Source organism: Mchenga conophoros, linkage group LG3 (assembly GCF_057382185.1).
Source record: "Mchenga conophoros isolate Kocher_MC1m ecotype Shallow Benthic linkage group LG3, M_conophoros_male_GT1.1, whole genome shotgun sequence".
Lineage (NCBI taxonomy): Eukaryota > Metazoa > Chordata > Actinopteri > Cichliformes > Cichlidae > Mchenga > Mchenga conophoros.
The window spans coordinates 42,826,648-42,849,784 of record NC_140528.1 but is presented as its reverse complement, the minus strand read 5'-3'; the positions used below and the strand labels follow the sequence as shown (position 1 = coordinate 42,849,784).

General features: G+C 39.3%; 1 protein-coding gene and 2 long non-coding RNA genes across 3 annotated transcripts; 2 read left to right on the top strand and 1 right to left on the bottom strand.

Moving 5' to 3' along the window:
- Positions 1-11,401: 11,401 nt before the first annotated feature.
- Positions 11,402-14,408, top strand: LOC146578798 (uncharacterized). The gene is made up of 3 exons (XR_014891576.1): positions 11,402-11,602; positions 11,689-11,805; positions 12,676-14,408. It is a non-coding gene; the product is annotated as an uncharacterized LOC146578798 (long non-coding RNA).
- LOC146578799 (uncharacterized) lies at positions 11,998-12,447 on the bottom strand. The gene is made up of 2 exons (XR_014891558.1): positions 12,352-12,447; positions 11,998-12,048 (listed from the first exon to the last, which is right to left on the bottom strand). It is a non-coding gene; the product is annotated as an uncharacterized LOC146578799 (long non-coding RNA).
- An 8,117-nt stretch (positions 14,409-22,525) lies between the features above and the next one.
- On the top strand, positions 22,526-22,936 carry LOC146578797 (histone H1.5-like). The gene has a single exon (XM_085267847.1). It carries the CDS (start codon positions 22,526-22,528, stop codon positions 22,934-22,936), a length of 411 nt encoding a protein of 136 aa, XP_085123973.1.
- Positions 22,937-23,137: the final 201 nt, after the last annotated feature.

Below are 23,137 nucleotides of genomic sequence, written 5' to 3'. Positions count from 1 at the left end.
CTACAGGTGAGACTAAACTTGCTTTAAATTCAGCTGGATTCACAAATAGTAACACAGCACTGAGAGCCATGTTTGGATTCTCAAGTCAGTTACCGCTTTGTTTTCCATCGCGTTTTCTTCCTGCTGCACCTGTTTTTATTATTACAGTCACTAAATACATTAAAGTGTTTTAATCAGCAGAAGTTCACAGTTTGAGTTAGAAACACTTATCAATGTCACACTGTGAACTTTTTCTACTTCACTGATCCCAGCATATTTAATCCTGTTATAAAGGTTAAAAGGTTATAAATGAAATGCTGTCAAAAAACACGTTGAAACACAGCTGTGAGATGTTGTCAAACAACATTTAAAGTTTGAACCGAGTTATCTGTAATGAAAATAGGAGGCCTGCTACACCTTGTTAAATATCCCAAGTCTTTGTTGTTTGGGCTGAAGGAAGAACAAGAGAGATAAGATAAGATAGAACTTTATTTATCCCTCGGGTGGATTCCTCTGGGAAATTCGGTTTCCAAATAGCGCAGCACCAACAAAGTTGCAGAATGTGAGCAGAATAGCATATATACACATATATAAATAAAGAGTATACAAAAGGGATAAATAGAATAAATAGGAATAAGAATACAAGGGAATTGCACATTTCAAGTATTGTGAGTCTGTTGCACCGTTGGTTATTAACAAAAAGTATTGCACAGTGAAGTGAAGAGGCACTACAGCTTAGTTGTTCCCCCCTCCTTTGTCCTCCTGTTTCCCCTCCCTCTCCCCTCCAGAGAGGAGTTAAACAGCCTGATGGTGTGTGGGTGTATAAACACTCAGTATATAAATGCTCAATCAACAATCTCTTTATTCCATACACTTCTCATACAGTGGGGCAAAAAAGTATTTAGTCAGCCACCGATTGTGCAAGTTCCCCCACTTAAAATGATGACAGAGGTCAGTAATTTGCACCAGAGGTACACTTCAACTGTGAGAGACAGAATGTGAAAAAAAATCCATGAATTCACATGGTAGGATTTGTAAAGAATTTATTCGTAAATTAGGGTGGAAAATAAGTATTTGGTCAATAACAAAAATACAACTCAATACTTTGTAACATAACCTTTGTTGGCAATAACAGAGGTCAAACGTTTACTATAGGTCTTTACCAGGTTTGCACACACAGTAGCTGGTATTTTGGCCCATTCCTCCATGCAGATCTTCTCGAGAGCCCACTCAAGAATGGTGCTAATTATTTTAGGGATTGTAACATTTAGTCCTCCAGCTTCACTGTGTTTATGTTATGCTAACATAGCTGTGTCGCTAGCGATCACGCAGCACATCATTATACACCAGCTAGCCCAACTTCAGTAACCCTACAAACGTCAATGCTATTTAGTTTTCTGTCTTAATTTATGTTTGAAGTGATGGCAGAGCTGTACGTTTTCATTTTTTCAGAACTCATCATATTTATAGTGCGGAAAATATGATACATCCCAATGAGATATAAAGGGGTCTTGCCTAAGTATTAATGAAAAATCAACATTAATGAATCAATGGTATGGAAGTGGAGAAAGCAAGAAGAATGAGTTGAATACAATTTGACTTATCTGACTGTTTTGTTTCGCTTAATGTGCCTTCCGGTGCGCCCTATGGTCCGAAAAACACGGTACATTGGGCCCCTTTGATGCAATTATTTCTGACCTTTGCCACTGTTCTTACTGTGATGTTTTTTTTTTGGTTTTTTTTGTTTTCACATTGATGTCTTCAGGTGAAACTTTGGGTATTTATTTCAACCAATTGTGTGTTTTTGTCCTCATCCAGCATTAAGCCATTCTTTATGGATGTCTCTCTGCCCAGAGTGTGTCACATTTTGTGTTTTAGTTTGCAGAATACTTCTTCCAAAACCTAATCTTTTTTTTCATTGATATGCTTTATAAGTGGCTTCTATCATCCAGAAAAATAGATTTAATAAAATTATTAAAAAATAAAATAGTTGTTTGGGGTTTTTTTTTTCAAGTAAATTTTAAAAGAACTATTTGTCATACTAACTAATTTGACTTAAACACTGGAAAGCAATTTATTTAATATTTACAAAACAGTAGTGTTATATGATATTTTTGAATTAAGATACAGATTATTATTTTTGCTTATAATCTGTTAGCTGATTTGGATCAGTAGAGGATCATGTGAGTGCAGCTGGCTTGCAAAAGACACATGATGCTTAATATTTTTTTTTCTCTCTCAACTGAAACATTACAAATAACATCACCTAGAAATGCTTGCTTGCCTATCCCATTTAAGTTTATTCTTAAATGGGACTAATGGCAATATTTTTCTCTCTTGCAAAATTTAGATTTTCATTTTTAAATTTAGGTGAAAGGAAGGTGTAGGGAATTTTAGGGGTTTATCTCTGCCATTTCCACTATGTGGAAACCATTGGATGTAAACTTCTTAGACAAGTCATTGGTTTTACACTGTGACTTGTCACTGTTTTGCCCTGAGGCATCAGGTTTGTTGATAGTGAAAATAATGTTGATAGAGAAGGTGTGGACACAACCTAAGGTTGTCAACACATGAAGTGTCAGTAGTACAGAAGAAAGCACTGGTAATAATGTGTTAAATTTGCTTTCTAAAGTTCTAAAGTTCTAAACTTTTACTTTATTTTGTGACCAGTATGACTGCTGACATGTTAAAAGGTTTGTCAGCTGCTTGCAATAATAATAGCTGTTAACTACTGACTAACGAATACAATATGTATATTTCATGGTTTGTGAGTGATTCAGTGGTTTAGTAGACAAAGAAGTCAACAGTGACTGTGATATAAACATATCATCACTATAAAGAGGTCTCTAAATAAGTAACAGTACTCTATTATTAAAACTGATGATGATTTGTATGCTATTTACGACACTGACAAATGTTCAAATCCGTCACAATATTGGAGTAAAAGAAACACTTCCAAAAAAGGATACCAGCATACATTTTAATACTTCCTAGATACTGAATTTTTGAATTAAAAATGAATAACACTGATATTAAGCCATTTATTAGTTGTGTAGCAATGTATATACAACTCCAATTACACTATGGATTACATTTTTAAGGTACTTATCTACCTATTTATTATATCCTGGAAGATGATAACTTTGTCACAGATGGCACAGAAATTGACCCAAAAGCAGACACAATGCACAGAAGCGATCGAGTTTACAATCAGTTTGTTTACAATAACATAATCAAAGTTCACAGTGAGAGTCCTGTCCGGGACAGAACGCCTGAAACAGGAGCCAGAGCAGTTAAACAGTGAGAATTGAGCTTTCCTAACTTTTTTGTGCAGAGGCGTATTAAATCCCAGTTCTTAGTATTCTTTACGGCCAAAAAAGACACAAGGCTCAAAGTGGTCAAACTCAAAAAATGATCTTTAATTTTACATATTCCGGAATATGGAGACTCAGCAGACACACAGAAACGTCAGCCAAAGTCTGAAGCAAAACAGGAAGCTTAGTCATTTATATAATTCCTCTAGACGTCACACACACTTCAAGTTTCGATCAAAGTGAAAGTCTGCTTACTTTCACTTTCTGGGTGCAGGTCCTATTTTTGCAAAAGCATAGTTTCCTGTCAGTACAAACTCAAAGCTGGCCCTCTCTTATACATAAAACAATATAATCAGCAGATAAGCATTCAGATTATATATTTAAATCCCAACAGTTTCCCCTTTTCGTCTTTTTTTGAAAAGATGACATAAACCCTAATTTATCCCATTAAATTTACTTCCATGTGAGAATAATAGCTAAAATATAACAAAAGAAATCATATCAAAAATGAAACCTTTTAGTTGCCCAACCCTTTAGGTCCTCCGTCCCCCTCAACAAGTTATACATTTTCAATGTTCCCTTATTACTATGGCATAATTACTTGTATCCACAACAAATAAATCAAACAAATAAATCAAGCCCTTATACAGCACCTTGCGTTTACGCTGGGCTGTGAGCTATCATTGCTTCTCTTCCTACGATGCTGTAAAGTTAACTTTGTCAGATCAGAGGCTAGAGAGGACCGCGCCACCATTCATTGTTTGGGCAGAACAAAGAAACCTGTTCAACCTGCAAATAAACAGTTGAACTCCCATCAAGTCAGATGGCAGCTAGTTTTTGGTCGATTCAGTTTCACTTTAAGCTATGGTGCTTAAAGTGAAACCTGATGCCTTGTCTTAATTTGCTGAAGTAGAAAGTATCTTGTAACATGGAAAATCAAAGACTAGATATGTCATATGTCATGGCTGTGTGCAGGCAGGGAAAAGGACCCAAAATGCAGGACTCACAGAGGCAAGGTGAACTCAAAATGTACAGCTTTATTGCAAGTTGCGGACTGGACAGAAAACTAGCTATTCTGGAGAGAAATAAACTAGCAGACTGGCAAGCAGATAAACAGAACACACAGCATCGTATGAGGGCGAGCAGACATTAACGACCCAACACTGACACAGAGAAAACAGGCCTTAAATACACAGAGGGAGCAATCAGGGGATGACAGACAGGAGGGAAACACAGATGGGTCAAATCAGGGGTGACGAGACAAGGGGGAGCAAGACCAGACACAATACACACTGGACAGGGAGACACGTAAACTTAACACTAGGGAGACAGAACATAGAGACCTGAAATGTGGGACAGAAACCAAAACACAAACAGTCATAATCCATGATAAAATCAAAAGTAAAAGTTCGAAACTCAAAACACTGGGTCACCGACCCAGGACCGTGACATCATATCCAGCAAATTTAACCAGATACCACTACATGACCTGTAACTGTTGGCATGATGACATTGTATATAATTTGGATTATTTCTTTATCTTGTCAAGATCCATGTCATGATTGTAAATTGTTTAAGCTGTACATTACTTTGTTTGTTTTTTGTAGTCAACGTTTTGGTGCTTTTATTTTGAAAGTCAAGTTTGCTTACAAGTTGCGCTAGTTTCCGCTTTGGGTAGAACGAAGAAAAACACCTGTAAGCGCGCAGAAAGGATGGTTTTATTGAAAGACATGTTAAGTGAACTTTGACTACACACGGTTAAACGGTTAAAGGAAACCTCAGAAATAATTGGTTGACATCAGGGGTAAACTTTAAATCTTTTTCCATTTCTGTGATGGAATACAGATTCTTATATATATATATATGTATAACTTCTGCTCTAATGTTTTTGTTGGTCTTCTCTTCCAATTTCATCTTGTATCTGTTCTGGGTTCTGGGAACCACTGTTCTGGGTTTTGGACCAAGCATTTTGTATTTTTGGACTCCCAATTTCTGTTTATGCTGAATTATGTTCAGTCTAACTTAGTTTAGCTCTAGTTTAGCTTTTCTCTTTTGTTTTTTCCATTGTATTTATCTTGTGTGGTTGACTTTACAGCTGCTTGCAGTTGTTTAGTTTGTCTTACCTTTAATTTGTAATTAATTTGAGTTCTTAGTTCCTGGTTTTGTCTTTAAAGCAAAAGTGTTGGGAAAGCGCTGCAAAAACCACCCTTCAGTCTTGCATGCTGTGGGCGTTAGATCTTTTGTGTGGTACTTGCTTTTTGTGCCAAAACACAGGAAGGTGTAATAGGTTTTTTCCATTGTTTGCTTCTTGTTTTGATCATTTTCTGTTCTAAACTGGAAAGAAATTAAATGGTAGTTTTCAGGAAAATTATCATAATACTCCCGTTACCCGTTTCTGCAGGTTTTCTGCTTAAAAAAACAAAAGTTAAGAACTGTCAGTCTCAAGACTGACTCAACATAGACCAATGGCAAGAAGGTTATAAGAAATTTAATAAGCAGAAACCAAATCAGTGTTCTGTGACCTGATATTTGAGGCCACAGGACACACTTTATTTTAGATCTTTGCAAATTCTAAGATGGATTCTCTAAAAAGAAGCAATTTCCCAGTGTGTTCATCTGACCTGCTAAACAACTGTCATATAATTCCAATGTTGTATACTAAGGTACAACATTTTACTCTGGTCATACAAACAAACAAATTATTTTGGTCATATGCCCTTTTTTCGTCTCTTTATTTGAGCATGGAAAACTGAATATTTTGTCAGCTTTTGTGTTAGAACGCCAGGTAGTACATGTAAAGTACAAATAAGCTTTTACTTTTTTTCAAATTTCTTACAACTGATGATCTATTTGTAACTGGGTGGATTCTAGGTGAAGTGTTATTTTAAATTGGCTGCAGGTATGAATGTTAGCTTGAGTGGTTGTCTGTCTCTATGTTAGCCCTTTGATTACCAGGCAACTGGCTTTCCAGGTTTTCATTGTTTGTCTTTTGCATTCCTGTCATTGCTGTCATGGTCCTGGCTGTGACCCAGTGTTTTGTGTTTGATTTATACTTCTTGGTTATTCTTAAAGAAGCTTGGAGTTTCTGTACCTTACCTGTGTTGTGGTTACCCTTTTTATCTGTGCTTCATGTTCCCTCTGTCTCTCCGGTCAGTCATGACTCTGTCTCAGTGTCAAGTCTCTGTGTTATATTTCCTGTTTTACTTTGAAAGTCTGTGTCTCATGTCAGTGTGATAAATGTCAGTGATAATCATTTTATTCTCAAACTAGGCCTGATCCACATCAGGGAAACTGAACCACTCTATCTGGCTTTATATATAAAATGATTTCTTTTTTCTTGTTCTCATTTACAATATTTTAAATATTAATAAGTAATAAATAATTTACAGAACTAAAATTAAGCCATGACTTTGGAAAAATACTGCCTCCTGGGAGTATAAGTCCTTAAAGAAAAGATACTTTTTTGTGTAGGTTTAGAGTTAAACATAACCCTACGTGTTATGTTTAACATAACCCTACCTGTTATGTTTAACAGGGTTAGGGTGTCAAGTTTCTTCTGCTCTATTAAGTAGTAAAAGAGCGCCCTCTATGTATCATCATATATAATGACCATAATTTGGTCGACAGTCAAGGGTCCACCTCTTGAAAAGCAGCATACCATACATTGTCAAAGCTGGGTGATCCACATCAACCTTTATCGTGTGTGTGTGCGTGTGTATACTGCTGACAGTTCTTCTTGCTCTCCACCTTAGCTCTCTTGCCTCCCTGTCTCTGACTGTTTGTGCGTGTATGAGTTTTGCCTGCTCTCATATGACAACTCTCCACTCTCCACAGATATTAACAATAACACAAATTTCAGGAGATCAACCTTGTAAAATTCTAAATATCTAAATATTTGGTGACTGCATTAGACAATATGGCATTGGCATTTTTTCTCCACTTGAAAAAATAAATCAGCTGGGCTCTTTCCTCGCCTTCAGACATTTTACAACATTTTACGTAGCAGCTGCACTATATATCGGGATGCTGTTAAGACTTCTAAAGCTGCTTTTTTGTCCAACAACATCGCGACTAATAGCCATAACCCCCGGGCCCTGTCTAAAATTTCAATTCTGCCATCAATCCTTGCCCTGATAAACTAGACTTGCCCCCCCAGCTCTCTGTGAGCAATTTTTAAATTATTTTACACGGAATATTTCACTTCTTAAAACCTCACTCCCACATCTTCCTGTAGTGAATCCTCTTCCTCCTGGTGAATCTCTGTCCAACTTCTACCAGTTTGAGCCAATTTCACTTTTACTTTTAAAAGTATAATTGATCAATTGAGAAGTTCGAACTCGGCTCATCTTTTCCATCCCGGATTTTAAAGGATGGGTTCAATCCTTTAAAATCCGGATTGGGCCTCATTTCCTTTAATTACCAACTCAGGTTGCCCTGCCATTTTAATTTTATTGGATCTGTCCACTGCTTTTGATATGGTAGACCATAAAATTATTTTAGAGAGACTGGAACATGTTATTAATTGGTTTAAATCCTACCTCTCGGGTAGGAATTTCTCTGTCATGATGGACTGCTACTCGTCCGCCCCTCTTTGTTGTGGAGTACCACTGGGGTCTGTGCTGGGCCCTCTACTGTTTGCCTTGTACATGCTACCTCTGGGTTTTATCTCCTACCACTGTTATGCTGACGACATTCAAATCTATTTCCAATTGTCTGATGACCTGTCAGCTTCATTGAATTGTTTGTCTGAGGTTACAGAGTGGCTATCAGCCAATTCTCTCATTTTAAATGAGAAAAAAAACTGAGATTATGGTGTTTGATAGTCACACTTCATGAGACCAGCTAGTTGCCCGATTCGGTTCTGACATAAACGGTAGTAACCAGACCGAAAAGCAGCGCACATTTCGGTGCTTTATTTCGGTGCTTTTTTTTCCTGAGCTGTGATACACTTCTAGCCAATCATTTTACGTTTCTGAGGATAGTAGGCGGGTCCAGGTACGTACGTTCTTTTAGAGCAGAGCTACAGATTAAAATGCCCAAGGCGAAGCGGTCAAAAGTCTGGCTGTACTTCACAGCAAAATATGCAAACTCAGCAGCCTGCAACAAGTGCTTTAAGCTGATACTGTGATACTGTCAAAGGAGGTAACACCTCAAATCCGATGAAACACCTGGCGACGCATAGCGTTTTTTTTTTAAAGCCGAGAAATGCGCCGTATGATAGCTTGCTGCGAGACCTCACACCGAGCGCATCTACTGTGCGTGGGTTGCCTGTTATCGGACCCGGAGTTAGCAATATCCCCCAAAAACACGAAGAGGAGAGTCCTGGCCCCTAGCCCTGCCAGTGTATCAGAAATGATGAGGATGATGATGCAGCAGCAGCCGTTCTTCTCTGCGTGAGTAGCTTAATGTTCGTGTGTAATTTACGTTGAGTAGGCTAACCACGTTATTACATTAATGCATGTAAGGTGAACTAGCAAACACCATCATAGCTACATGCGGCTGTCTTCTTGTTTGATGGCCGATACTCCCTTCACCCTGGCCAAAAAGGCTAAAATGACCAAAGAAAAAGTGGAAAACAGTTAAACATGAGAGGTTTTGGATAAAGTTTGTGTTTTTTCCATTGATTAAGCACTGCTTCCAGCCAAGAGTGATACCATATATCCCCTATAGCTGCAGAAAAGGCTAACATTGTTATCTTTTTACAAAAAACCAGCTGAACATGAGAGGTTTTTGGACCAATTTTGTGTTCTCCATTCTTTAAGCACCAGTTTGAGCACCGTTTGAGCACCAGCACCGTTTCAAAAGTACCGATTTGGCACCGGTATCGGATAAAACCTAAACGATACCCATCCCTAATCAGGGGCGATTCTAGGATCAGGGCTTTGGGGGTGCTGAGCACCCAGAGAGCTGCCCATCCAGGCAAGGTAAACTTTACTCGTCACGTTGAGAGTTCTTCCCCGTCTCTGTCAGTCCCTGCATCCTTAAATGTCTCCAGTTGTCCCAAGTTCTGACTGTCTCCTTGGTGCATTTAAACCCCTGTTCCTCTCTGTCCTCATCATCTGTTGTTTTCATCTCCATTATCAGTCATCATAATTTTATCCTCTCTGTGCAGGTCTGCAAATTTCTTTATTAAATTCTAAGATTCTTAAATTCATCAAGTCTCTCTGTGCCTGGGTTCTCGCTACAAAACATGACAACACTGTGTTGAACATTTTAACACAATTTAATCCCCACATTTGTGAAAGAAAAGCAAAACACTTTTTTGAAAAGCATCAAATCTGATAAAGGTTATTTAAATGCTGCTAAAGACTACTACTGCCAAAGAAGAATGGATTGGAATGTAAAAAAAAAATACATATCCTAACCTTAATTACTGCGGGAGAATAATGAATGATGCTCATAGTGCGTAAAAAGTAAACTGAGTACATTTCTTGGACAGAGATTCACTTTAAAAGTGTATGTATAATATAATACAGACACATAAAAAATACACTCCAAAAATAGAAGAGTCCTTGAAATGTACAAAGTATTATTAAAAAATTTGAAAAATTGAGACACCTTGGCCTATGGTACAATGTATACAATGTATGAAAAGATCTTTACTGCAGATACTACTATGGCTCTGCAGATTTTTTCTTGTCTTTTAACCTATGTCGCCTCACCTTGAGGTTGGCAAATCTGTCTATGTCACATTTTGGTGGTCAAGTCTCTCAAGCATCTCTTTCTCAACTGACATCACAGCCAGGTGCTGGAGTCTGCTTTGACCCATGGTCCTTCTCAGCCAGGTATGGAGCTGACTTAAGACACTAAAAGACCTTTCACAACTACAGCTGCTAACTGGGTTTGTTAGGGCAACCTGAATAACAGTTTTCAGTGTGGGGAAGATCCGATTATCCAGAAGATTGTACAATGTTAACATATCTGGAATGGCACCAGCCTCACTCTTGAGCTGAGTAACTGAAGGTTAAATGCAGCTAATATGTGCTGTTTTAAGGCAGGCGCTTCCACCTCCGCTCCACTGCGTCTCAGCCACCATCTCTCTGGCAGCAGCAGAGCATTAATTGCTGTATTGCTACTCATTTCTCTGGATAATCATGATTTCTCCGTATCTCTATTTACTAAAGCTTTTTGTTTGTTTTCTCTATTTTGTCTATTTTACCTTGTTTTAATGATTTAATCATTTACCGTTATTCCTTACTGTGAAGCACTTTGGTGTACCCCCTGGTTTTAAACGTGCTATATAAATAAAATTGTATTGTATTGTATTCACACAACAATTCTGATTGCTGAAGTACTGAACAGGACAGGAAAAAAAACATGAAAGAAAATGCAGACAATATTCAGTACAAGACCATAAACGCCCCCTCTCTTAATAAGTTACTTCACCATAACTGTAAAATGTTTCTTTTCACGTAAACAGCTTATTTTAACTAAGAATGCTACACCATAGTATTTCAGTTAAACACAATGTACATGTTTAGACATCCGACAGCTTGCCTGCTGTCGTTTGTCTTTTTGTAATTCCACCAACTCTTAAGAAAATACTTCATTTCTTAAAAACCTCATATGTTAGAAACTACCATATAGTATAACTCCTGGGTGCATTTATTTACATATTTAAATTAAGCAATGGATTAGGAAAGAAAATCCCTTTAGAGATTAATTGTCATCCTTCCTAATAAATCTTAATATCAGTTTCAGTTATGAGGGTTAGGAAATAACTATAGTTATAGATACACATCCATTTGGCTTTCAGTACTTTCCCCACTGAATGTTTGGCATTCAATCACATTTTTTTTTCATTAGGCCTTCATAGAACTTAATTAATTGTTGCTGAGCTAGTTGCTGTTATGTGACGGCTGTGTGCAGGCAGGAGAAGGACCCAAAGTGCAGACTCCGGAGACAGAAAGTAACTCAAAACAGTAGTGATGTGACGTTCTGTATCAAGGCTTCGAAGCTTGTGTCGAGTAATTGAGGGAGCGTTTCCACGATGCACGTATCGAGGCTTGCTTCATTTATGGGAGGAGCTGAAAATGATGACGTCCGAAGCCTTACCGCCCGGCTGTACCACGTGACTGGTTCATGAAGTGGTTCGAACTTTGCCGCGAGATATGACAGAGATATAAACCCCTCAGACTTCATTCAAAAATGTGGGTGCTTGATGGAGAGTTGCGGTTAGTGAGAGTTTGGAGACAGTTTGGAGGTTTATGAGAGTGAGGAGAGAAAGTCAGGAGAGAATGGAGCCAGCTAAGAAGAAGAGGCTGTCCTCCCCTGTGTGGGAACATTGTGATTTTATTCCTCCCAACAAGGTATGTAGATTTCTACAGAAGATGTATTTTCATAATAATGATGGTGCAATAGAATTTATGTTAAGCTGTCGTTACTTTTGTACAAGGTGAAGTGTTTGCTATGTGCCAGGGAGCTGGGATATAACAACAACACCTCATCCATGCTTAGGCACTACAGAGCTTTGCATGAGAATAAGGCGAACACCGATTGTGGAGCAAGACAGGTGAGCCATCAAATGCCATGATAATATAGCATGCTGTAATGTTACTAAATGATATAATAATAATAATAATAATAATAATGATGATGATGATGATGATGGATTGGATTTATATAGCTGTTCTGCCCTCCCTGTACGTTGATGCCCAGTTTGGCAGATAGATAAACAGTTCTTCAAAAGGAGAGGCAAAGGCTTCCAGTTCTCATTGCAGGGTTTATTTGTCTCCCTAATGAAGGCACTGTAAAACTACAAACATAAGAAAAGCATATTAAAACATACATCTGGAACATAATATATTTCTCACATTACAAAGTACAGACTGAAGACTTAGCAACTTGAACTATAGCTGGTATAACCAAGAAAAATAAATGAAAACATGTTAACTCAAGATCCCGCTAGCTTGATGCTAACACATAATGGAATTTCCTATTGACATGCTAACACAATTAGCATCGGCAGTGCAGCTAACATGCCGGCTTCAAATATGAGAGTCAACAACCCATTTTACATCACATGCTTAACATGAACACAGAATATAATCGTACTTACAAGCATATATTTCTCATGCTCCAGTACAGCCAACTTCAGAGCTAATATTTTGTGTGCTGGTATCAACTTGGCCAGACTCCATGAACTTTTCCTCTATTTACTAGAGAAACTTGAGTACACAAACCCGCTTCCTCCCCCTAGTGGGGTGGTGGAGCTACTGCACCCCAGCAGTGGCAGCACAATAGCGCTTTTCAAGGCACCCAAAGCGCTTTACAATGCCACTATTCATTCACACACTGGTGGAATATAACAATATTATACAACTGTTATAAGTTACGTGTGTGATATTTATATTTGTGCTTTGTCTTTATTGTCTTTCCTCAGGAGAAGAATCTCAAATAGATGAAAACCTGGTTAGCATGGTGATTGAGGACTCCCAGCCATTTAGCATTGTGGAGGACAAAGAATTTAAAAGATTTGTTAAATCATGAAATCCTAGCTATGCTCTCCCCACTAAAAAGGTCATAAAAGCAGTGAAAATTTTGTTTTTACAGAATAAAATGTGAACAGGCAGGACTGAGGCTCAAAGCCTCAGTGTGTAGCTGTCCATACCTCAACGTTACAAAAGCTCAACTACTGTCGACACCCCAGCCACACCTCACCTCACAGTAAATGATCATTTCCATTTTAAGCATTTCCAAATAATCATTTTCCATACTGCCAGTATAAATATACACAGTATACTGCCATCACTACAATATACATGTTTTACACACTCCTTTTGTTGTTGACATTTACAGGCTGTGTGCAAAAGGCCACACTCTTCAAATTCATGCCAACTAATATTTTTACGTCCAGTAGGTGTCCTACTAGAGCAAATGAAGCTTCAAGAAGCTTTGCGCCGGGATGAAAAGCTTCAGTGCTTCATGAAGCTTCATCTGCCCATCACTACAAAACAGCTTTAATGCTGAACTCAAAAGGGTAACAAAACCTAAGAATACAAAATACACCTACACAGACAAAACACACACAGCAGGATAAAGGTAGATCACGACAATGACAAACTGAAACACAGGGCTTAAATACATAGAGAGAGCGATCAGGGAATGGGTAACAGGAGGGAAACACAGCTGGGGCAAATCAGGCCTAAAGAGACTAGGGGAAGCAAAACCAGACACATTAACATCAGACATGGACTTTCAAAGTAAAACAGGAAACATAACACAGACTCACAGGCAGACACTTTAACAAAGGGAACAGAGACGTGGGACCAGGGCAGACACAGACACTGACTGGACGTGGGGATACAGCAGACAGGGGAGACAGCAACTTGGGAACACAGACAGAAAACCAGAACACTAAAACTCTAACCAAACCTAAACCTTAACTAAGAATAATCCTAAAACCCATGCAAAGCTAGAATATAATGAAATAACAAAATCAAAGAACCAAAAACACAAAACACAAAACACTGGGTCAACGTCACAAAAAAAACTCCCAAGCTGAATGTTGCAATTGCTTTGCACATTGTTAATGAAGACTGTGTGCTGTTTTCTTTGTACAAGTTGCCAGAATAAAGAGGGAGCTGTGATATTATTCTGTTATCATATGTTACCTTATATATGTAATCAAAAGTAGTTGAAGTATGATACTGCTGTAGATCATATTATACCCTTTAACATAGAGTGTGTGATCAGTATGTAGTCTTAGTTTGCATTATACTTCTGACTTAAAAGAGTGTGAAAATCATTAGATCTATTGGATTGACCTGTATTACTCGACACTGTTGAATGTGTTACACTGTTTCTTGACATTTCATACTGCTGAATCATGAAGAGAATGTTGTGTGCAGAGGACCTTGTGCCGATAATAGAAGAGACAGACCACATTCCATACCCCCACCTTTCAGAAGAGCAGAAAGACAGGGAGCCAAGGTCATAACTTAGGCGCTGTAAGAGAGAAAGAATGTGAATATTTAGGCTTTTACGACTAGGTGGGGGCCACTAGAGACTATAAAAAGCTGAGCAACCCGTCACCATTTGGAGACTTGCTGTGACCCTCTGCAGGCAGGTCTCCCCATCATGATGGTCCTTATGCTCTTAAGTGTTGAATTGTATGGAAATAAATGATTGTTGATTGAGCATAAATACACCGAGTATTGTCCTTCCTTCAGCCCAAAGATTCAAAGAATTGGGAGATTTCAACAGAGCCCAGAGTAAGGGCAAGTCCAGCGTTGCACTGCCATCCTTTCTACATGGGCATATCACACCACTTGCACAATAGACTCACAGAACAGCAACAGCTACATTGGAACAAAAATTTCCTTTTTCTTTCCAAACATAACACTTAACAAATGACTAAGATATATTTAAGATATATTTATACAACACAACATCAACAAAGTCTTTCTTTAAAAAAAACTTTTCTTTTAAAAGTTCTAGCTGAAACCAAACCCTAACAGTTGCTGGATGATGTTATACTCATAATTTCCAGGATGTACTCCAGTTCTTAACCTTATGTTAGTATTGTGTGAGTATTTCCCAGTAGTGACTCCAGTTTCCATCACGGTCAGCACCATAACCAAACACATTAACCTAGGAAGACAAAAAATGAACATATGAATGAATGAGAAACAAATGCATGAACAAAATGTCCCTTTTCTAACCAAACTCCACACAATGGCTGCTGAAAAATGAAATGAACAGTTGGACAGCGACCTGAGCAAGCACTAAATGGAAACACCATGATTATACAGGGAGTGCAGAATTATTAGGCAAGTTGTATTTTTGAGGAATAATTTTATTATTGAAGAACAACCATGTTTTCAATGAACCCAAAAAACTCATTAATATCAAAGCTGAATGTTTTTTGAAGTAGTTTTTAGTTTGTTTTTAGTTTTAGCTATTTTAGGGGGATATCTGTGTGTGCAGGTGACTATTACTGTGCATAATTATTAGGCAACTTAACAAAAAACAAATATATGCCCATTTCAATTATTTATTTTTACCAGTGACACCAATATAATATCTCCACATTCACAAATATACATTCCTGACATTCAAAAACAAAACAAAAACAAATCAGCAACCAATATAGCCACCTTTCTTTGCAAGGACACTCAAAAGCCTGCCATCCATGGATTCTGTCAGTGTTTTTATCTGTTCACCATCAGCATTGCATGCAGCAGAAACCACAGCCTCCCAGACACTGTTCAGAGAGGTGTACTGTTTTCCCTCCTTGTAAATCTCACATTTGATGATGGACCACAGGTTCCCAATGGGGTTCAGATCAGGTGAACAAGGAGGCCATGTCATTAGTTTTTCTTCTTTTATACCCTTTCTTGCCAGCCACGCTGTGGAGTACTTGGACGCGTGTGATGGAGCATTGTCCTGCATGAAAATCATGTTTTTCTTGAAGGATGCAGACTTCTTCCTGTACCACTGCTTGAAGAAGGTGTCTTCCAGAAACTGGCAGTAGGACTGGGAGTTGAGCTTGACTCCATCCTCAACCCGAAAAGGCCCCACAAGCTCATCTTTGATGATACCAGCCCAAACCAGTACTCCACCTCCACCTTGCTGGCGTCTGAGTCGGACTGGAGCTCTCTGCCCTTTACCAATCCAGCCACGGGCCCATCCATCTGGCCCATCAAGACTCACTCTCATTTCATCAGTCCATAAAACCTTAGAAAAACCAGTCTTGAGATATTTCTTGGCCCAGTCTTGACGTTTCAGCTTGTGTGTCCTATTCAGTGGTGGTCATCTTTCAGCCTTTCTTACCTTGGCCATGTCTCTGAGTATTGCACACCTTGTGCTTTTGGGCATTCCAGTGATGTTGCAGCTCTGAAATATGGCCAAACTGGTGGCAAGTGGCATCTTGGCAGCTGCACGCTTGACTTTTGTCAGTTCATGGGCAGTTATTTTGCGCCTTGGTTTTTCCACACGCTTCTTGCGACCCTGTTGGCTATTTAGAATGAAACGCTTGATTGTTCGCTGATCACGCTTCAGAAGCTTTGCAATTTTGAGACCGCTGCATCCCTCTGCAAGATATCTCACTATTTTTGACTTTTCTGAGCCTGTCAAGTCCTTCTTTTGACCCATTTTGCCAAAGGAAAGGACGTTGCCTAATAATTATGCACACCTGATATAGGGTGTTGATGTCATTAGACCACACCCCTTCTCATTACAGAGATGCACATCACCTAATATGCTTAATTGGTAGTAGGCTTTCGAGCCTATACAGCTTGGAGTGAGACAACATGCATGAAGAGGATGATGTAGACAAAATACTCATTTGCCTAATAATTTTGCACTCCCTGTACAATGGCAAGTTTAGCTAAAAAGCTTTCCATGAAGGACTGTCCTCTACATTGTAGTCTAGTCACATCAAGAACAGGAAACATCAGAAAGACTTGCAGAAGCTTTCACTTTCATAGGGCATGTGAATTGAAATTTAACGATTCACAGATTTAATCAGAGTTCTTTAATCAAGTGATACTGGTGTTTAAACCAGTTCTGATCTTCACCAAAGACGTTTTGAACTTTTGAATAACTTTTGAAATGCAGATCTATTTAAAAAGGCAATACAAAATAAAATGATGAACAGATTAGTAAAGACTCAAATGGACCAGCTTGTATGACAATAAAAAACTAGTGCTGTCAGTGTTAATCTTGTTAAAATGACGTTAATGCCACAACCGCATTAACACGGCAAATCTCCGTTAGCGAGTTAGCGCGGATCACCCAGTGCGTGGGGCTGTACGGTGTCAACATGTTAGCGCGAATCAGCCCCAAGCACGGGGTGTGAGATTAACGATGACAGCACTATAAAAAACATATTTTACTTCGTACTTCTGGCACTTCAGAGACTGAAAACTTTCTACTTACCTAATCACAAATGTGAAGTGCAAGAATCAAAAAAATGTATTATTAAACATTTTTTATTTTTAAATATTACCATTGCTTTGCTGTTGACGTTACTCACCAAATCCTTGTTAGTTTTGATCTTTGATTTCACTGGCATATATGACCTGTTGGAAACAGCATGACATTGAAACATATAAAGTAGGTGTTTAACCTTTGTGTGGTGTTCGTATTTTTGTTACTCAGCCAGTGTTCATGGGTCTGGTGGACCCGCTAGAGTTTTGGCTTTCCAAATTAACACTATCAAACAATTTTATGTTAAATTACTCAACAGATGTTTACTTCATCCCAATTACAAGCCATATGAACAGCAAACATGATTAATTTTTTTCCCTTTACCTTTGTTAGATCACATTTATGAATGAATGTGCTTCTCGTTTTGTTTTTTTTTTTTTTTTTTTTTTTATTATAAAATGTTATAAAAAAATAAATCAGTTATAATCAAGTGGAGTGAGTGGAAAGACACAACACATTTACACGTGAAGCAATATGTTTCACAACTAAATGGGATCAGCTGCTCATCAATGGCCCAGGGTTGTAAAACAGGGAGAGGTGGTGCACCCACTTATCCCACACTGTCCTGATGGCAGCTAGCTCGTCTCTCTGCCGTCGAGCTGGTCTGTCGTCTCGGTTATCAAAAAGGAATAATCCTGGAAATTTTGTGGAAGTTTTCCAGAGACATTGATGCACAGAAAGGTTCTTGCCGGTTTCTGCATCCCACAGGGATTCTGTGGATTCCCCTTTGGACCTGAAAACTCCAGCAAGGATAAGAACCCCAAAGTAGGCCTTTGGGGTTCTTAGATGAATTTGGTCCATCTCCTTCCACCTCTCTCCAAAAACACACCTTCCTTCTAGATTACTGCAATGCAGAAAAAATTTCTGGATGGAATCTGGGATGAAAAGCTCAAATGAAGACTTGATGTCCTGCACATGAGTAACTTCAGCCGTGTTGGCCCTGGCTTATCACAGTAACAGCTCTGCAGGGTGGCTCATTTCTTGGGCAAGAAGACCATTCAATGTCACCAGTTACTGACATCCATATTTCTTCACTTGCTGTCTGGTGGGCTTGTTCTGGTCCTGGAGCTGGCTGCAGATGGGGTACTCGTCTTCGTTTTGTTACTAAATGGTGCTCAACCTCATCCTCTTCTTCAAAGTCACGGTCAGACTCTGAATTTTCAGAAATGTGAAATATTCTGAAACCTCTTTGTCAACATCATCATCTGAAGCCCCTCTCTCTTCCAAAATCAATTGCATGGCCCTCGCAGTAGATAATCTTTTGCCATCTTGATCAGTTGTCATAAAGAACCACACTGGCAAAGTCTTATTTATAGTATTTTGCCCCTAATTTGCAGGTGGGACAGGGTATGAGAAAATAAAATTTGGATCCCTCAAGAAAGAGGGTAAAATGTGTGAGATGTCAGAGCAGACGGTGTTGATAGTTGAATTTTCAACAATGTTGCAACTTTGTGCGGAGCAGGAGGGGAAGAAAACACTATCAGCAGCACCAGAAAGGAGGAAGACAGAGTGTGGGAACACAGGACCTACACTTTCAACACTTTTACTAGACCTGGGTCCAGTGGACCCGAACACCTTGTATGTAATGTAAATGCGTGGGGGGAGGTACAGCATTCGGTCATTGAAAATTAGTTCGGATTTATGTTCTTCACAGAAAATAAGCCAAAGCCAATGAATTTCAGGTTGAAAAAATAATTCATTGTTTAATTTTTCTCTTGAGAAAAACTGAAAACGGGTCTCACGGACCCGAACACCATACAAGGGTTAACAAAAACAAAGCTAAAAAAAGGCATGGAGAAGGATCAGAGTAATGGTTTGATATAGAAATTCACCTTATTTCACCTCACACTACATCCATCAGCCAAATCCTTTTAATCTGCGTACATGTTAAATTCATGCACTGGCATTCTATTTTTGCATTTGATGTAAATTCTGTACTGCAAGACAATCTAGGGGAAATATTTTGAGATACTTTGCTTAGTAGCAAAGTAAACCTAAACCTACAGAAGAGTGTCATTTAAAAAAAAGAAAAAACTCGGGTGGCATTGGAGGGACCAAGAACAAATCTTATCTGTCAATCTTATCTGTCATGTTTCTGGTCTGCCTGGTTAATGGGGGTTGGGGTTGGGGTTAGCTGCTCGAAAGAACCATATAATTGAAGCCATGGTATAACACTTCTGGTGTTCTGCCACCTTTTGCTTATATTTCCCTCTGGCCATGACTCCAGGGGATCTTCGCCACTGTCATTGGCGCTGTTATTCCATCGGAACAGAGTTTTTCCCTAAAACTAATCAACATCACAGGCATAACTGATGACCACCTTAGTTGCCCGGAATGCTCAGTACAGTCAGGGAGGCCAGAGTCGTTCTATATGGATGAATTTATTCAACCATTTAATTGCCAGTACAAAAACTACCTGTCAATGGAAAATTGTATTTAGTAGTCAGTATAATCTTTTAGTGATATAAGTTTGCATATGGTAGAATACTGCATGTAGTTATTTGTATTAGGAAATATTCAACCATGTATACTTAGAGGCATATAATCAATTGTGTGTGATCTCTAACAGGCTGCAGGCTTGGTGTGCACTCCTGGAATGCACCCCCACGTCCTGGGAGCATGAGTGTTCGTACCTTGTTTTATTGTTTTACGGTAGGATTAACGTAGCTATGTTTGTTTTAGTTTAAGTGCTTCTTTACATATAGATGAACTGCTGGACTTCCTCACCATGTTATTTAGGGTGAGGGGGAGACTACCCTTTCCTGACCAAGGATGTACCTTTTGTGCTTTCATGACCCTTTGATCAGCAGGACACACACAGAAGTATAAATAAAGACCAGGGCAGTTTCTTAGTGCGAGTCTCTCAGTAGGGAGCTGCCCTTGCTAGCAAGAACTCTGTGTGTTTCTCTTCTCTGAGTCTTTACTGAAGAAGTGTTTTAGAATATTTTCCTTAACATTTATTTGGTCCTTCGTAGCCGGAGCAGAAAATATCAGAATTGTTATCTGTGACTCTGTTCCAAGATCCAGCACTGATTCCTGACGCCGTGGGGAGCCAGCACCGAAGCCTGTGCACAGCCCTCTTGGATGAGGAGAGAGCCCCAGGACGTTAAATTCAGGTCTGGGCCGGTGTTATAATCTGGTCCACGGCGGTGGGATTCAGTCCAATGATCTGAACCACCAGTGAGACGTCGGAGAGTGAGAAACACTATTTTGGTATATAAGACGGCCGCAAAAGTTTAAAGAAATGTGACAAATTAGGTTTAAGTTCGCCAAAAGGAACTGTGTTTCGACCAGTTTTAGAGGTAGCTGAAATTACTTCGTGACGAATTCAAATATGTTTAAGTAAATAAAAACAAGTATAAAATGGCTGCAAAGGTTTAAAGTAACGTAAAAAATTAGGTTTAAGTTCGCCAAAAGGAACTGTGTTTTGACCAGTTTTAGAGGTAGCTGAAATTATCTCGTGACAAATTAGCGCGCAACTGTCTATGTGTGTGTATGTGTCTGGAAGTAAGTTGATTTTACAGCACAATACGCTGCTGAACTACTTCCATTTTTGTTTTCTTTGCTGAGGCTCATGTGCTGGTGACAAAGGAGAACGGTTGAGTTTCATCTCATAAAACTGATACCGCTTCACCGTTAGGGTGAAGTCGAAGGCCGTATCAGTAAACCACTCTGAAGTCAAGCGTGGCAGCGACGGCCCAGCAAAATTTTTGAAAATGGGTGATAAACAAGTAAAATTAACACCTGATGAGAAATGTCTAGAAAAACAGCAAGCCGGAGCAGGACTAATCCAAAAGAAAGAGAGAGGAATGCATAGTGGAAGAGCAAGAGGTAGAGGCTACACACACACACCAAACAGCGACTTTAACACTACATGCTGGAGGTGTGGAAAAGAGGGACATTTTGTACGTGACTGTAAGAAACAAAGAAGACAGTAACTCAGAATAGGATAGCAGCTCAGGTGAAGAGAGCAGTTCAGACTAGGAAGAACATAATAATCCCTCACCCAGTGAAAATTAGAGATCACAGTAGTTTGAAGTAGTTTAAAAAAGGGTTGGAAACAGACCCGACTGAATAGATATAAATGCAAGAGGAGTAAACTAAAATAAACAAAAAGCTAAATTACAACTTAATTTTAATGCATTCAAACTAATAATAAAAAGGATAACAACCTATAAACTGGTATTAATAATGAAAGCAGATAATTCACACAAACAGAACTATGATAACTGTGATAACTGGAGTGTGCAGCGTTTCCGTGAGCAGTTTTCCTGCATCTTGACTTGTGTGTAGAGTGTTCATAACATCAGCATCATGTTTTTGTTTATTTGTTTTGTTGGGTTGAAAAATAGTTAAATAAACTGGTGATCATATTTATGGATCACCATGGCACATATCATCAGCCATGTGATTTATTTATGCAGCTGAAAAAGTGAGTGTGAATGTGTTTGACGTCACAGTGTTTTTGTGCGCTGTGTAAAAGTAATTGCCTCTGATTGTGAGAGCGGTGATTCTGCAGGTCACCAGCTATTATTAAAAAAAAAAAAAAAAAGAGTGAAAAAGAGACAAAATGTACATGGTAGATGAAAAATAATTATAGGAAAAAGGTTTTGTGTTGATCAGCCAAAAAAACAACTATAATCTCATTTTATGCTTTTAAGAACGGATTGTTCACAAAAACACACACACACAGAGAGAGAGAGAGAGAGAGAGAGAGAGAGAGAGAGAGAGAGAGAGAGAGAGAGATGATGATAATAACAAAAATGTCTTAGTTTGTCACTTTCAGGTGAAAAGCAGACCTGAATCAATTTTCCACATGCAGCGGTCGGACGAAAAGTTATAGTTTAACAATTGGAAACGTTCAAGCCAAGTTTCTGGCTGACTTATTTACAGCACGATCTGTCTCAAAACTCTCACTCTTACCTGAAAAAAACCTGATCAGCAGCGGCAGTATCGGAGCAGAGGCTGCAGAAGCAATCTAAAAAAAAAAAAAGCAGCAGAAGAAGAAAGCAAACCCATCTTCCTATCTGATTGGATGAATTCCACGGAGGGGCGAGCATGATGGCGGCGTGAAGAGGAGTTTTTGTTCGAGCGCTTAGCACGAGACACTTATTTGACGTCTTTCTGGCTTTCGGGACTTTTTTGGAGATCAGCGCGCTAAACCTGCTGGATCTGAGGCCAGGTTCTGCGGCGGCAGCATGTCGAAATGCTCAGAAAGGACTGAGTGACTCGGGCAAGCCACATGCGGCTAGCATGCTTGCTAGCGACCATAGCTACATGAAAAAAATGGACCCTTCGTGATGCGCTCAACGTGCCGGCGCTGTGGTGGGAAAGGCTCCATCATAAACACGCCCTGCGCAGAGGTGCAGGCCAAGAAGAAGAAGACGACGACTTCCAAGCCCAAGAAGGTCGGCCCCAGCGTGGGCGAGCTGATTGTGAAAGCCGTGGCCGCTTCCAAGGAGCGCAACGGCGTGTCCGCGGCCGCTCTCAAGCAGGCTCTGGCTGCCGGAGGCTACGATGTGGACAAGAACAAGGCCCGTGTCAAGACCGCCATCAAGAGCCTGGTGGCGAAGGGCACTCTGGTGCAGACCAAGGGCACCGGGGCTTCCGGATCCTTCAAGATGAACAAGGCTACTAAGACCAAAGCCAAAACGCCCGCCGCGGCCAAAGCCAAGAAACCGGCAGCAGCTGCTAAGAAGTCTCCTCAGTGAGAGTGGTGAGAACACAAATTTTGTTATTTAATGTGGGAAATTAAAATTTGGGGTAAAAAAACCTGGGAAAAGAAAACTGACTGCTTAAGTGGGAAAATTGAGAAGGAGTCTGAAACACTGCAAAAATAGAAACATACAAAATCACACACACACACAAGCAGAATATGCAGTAACCATACTAACACTTCCAAACACAAAATA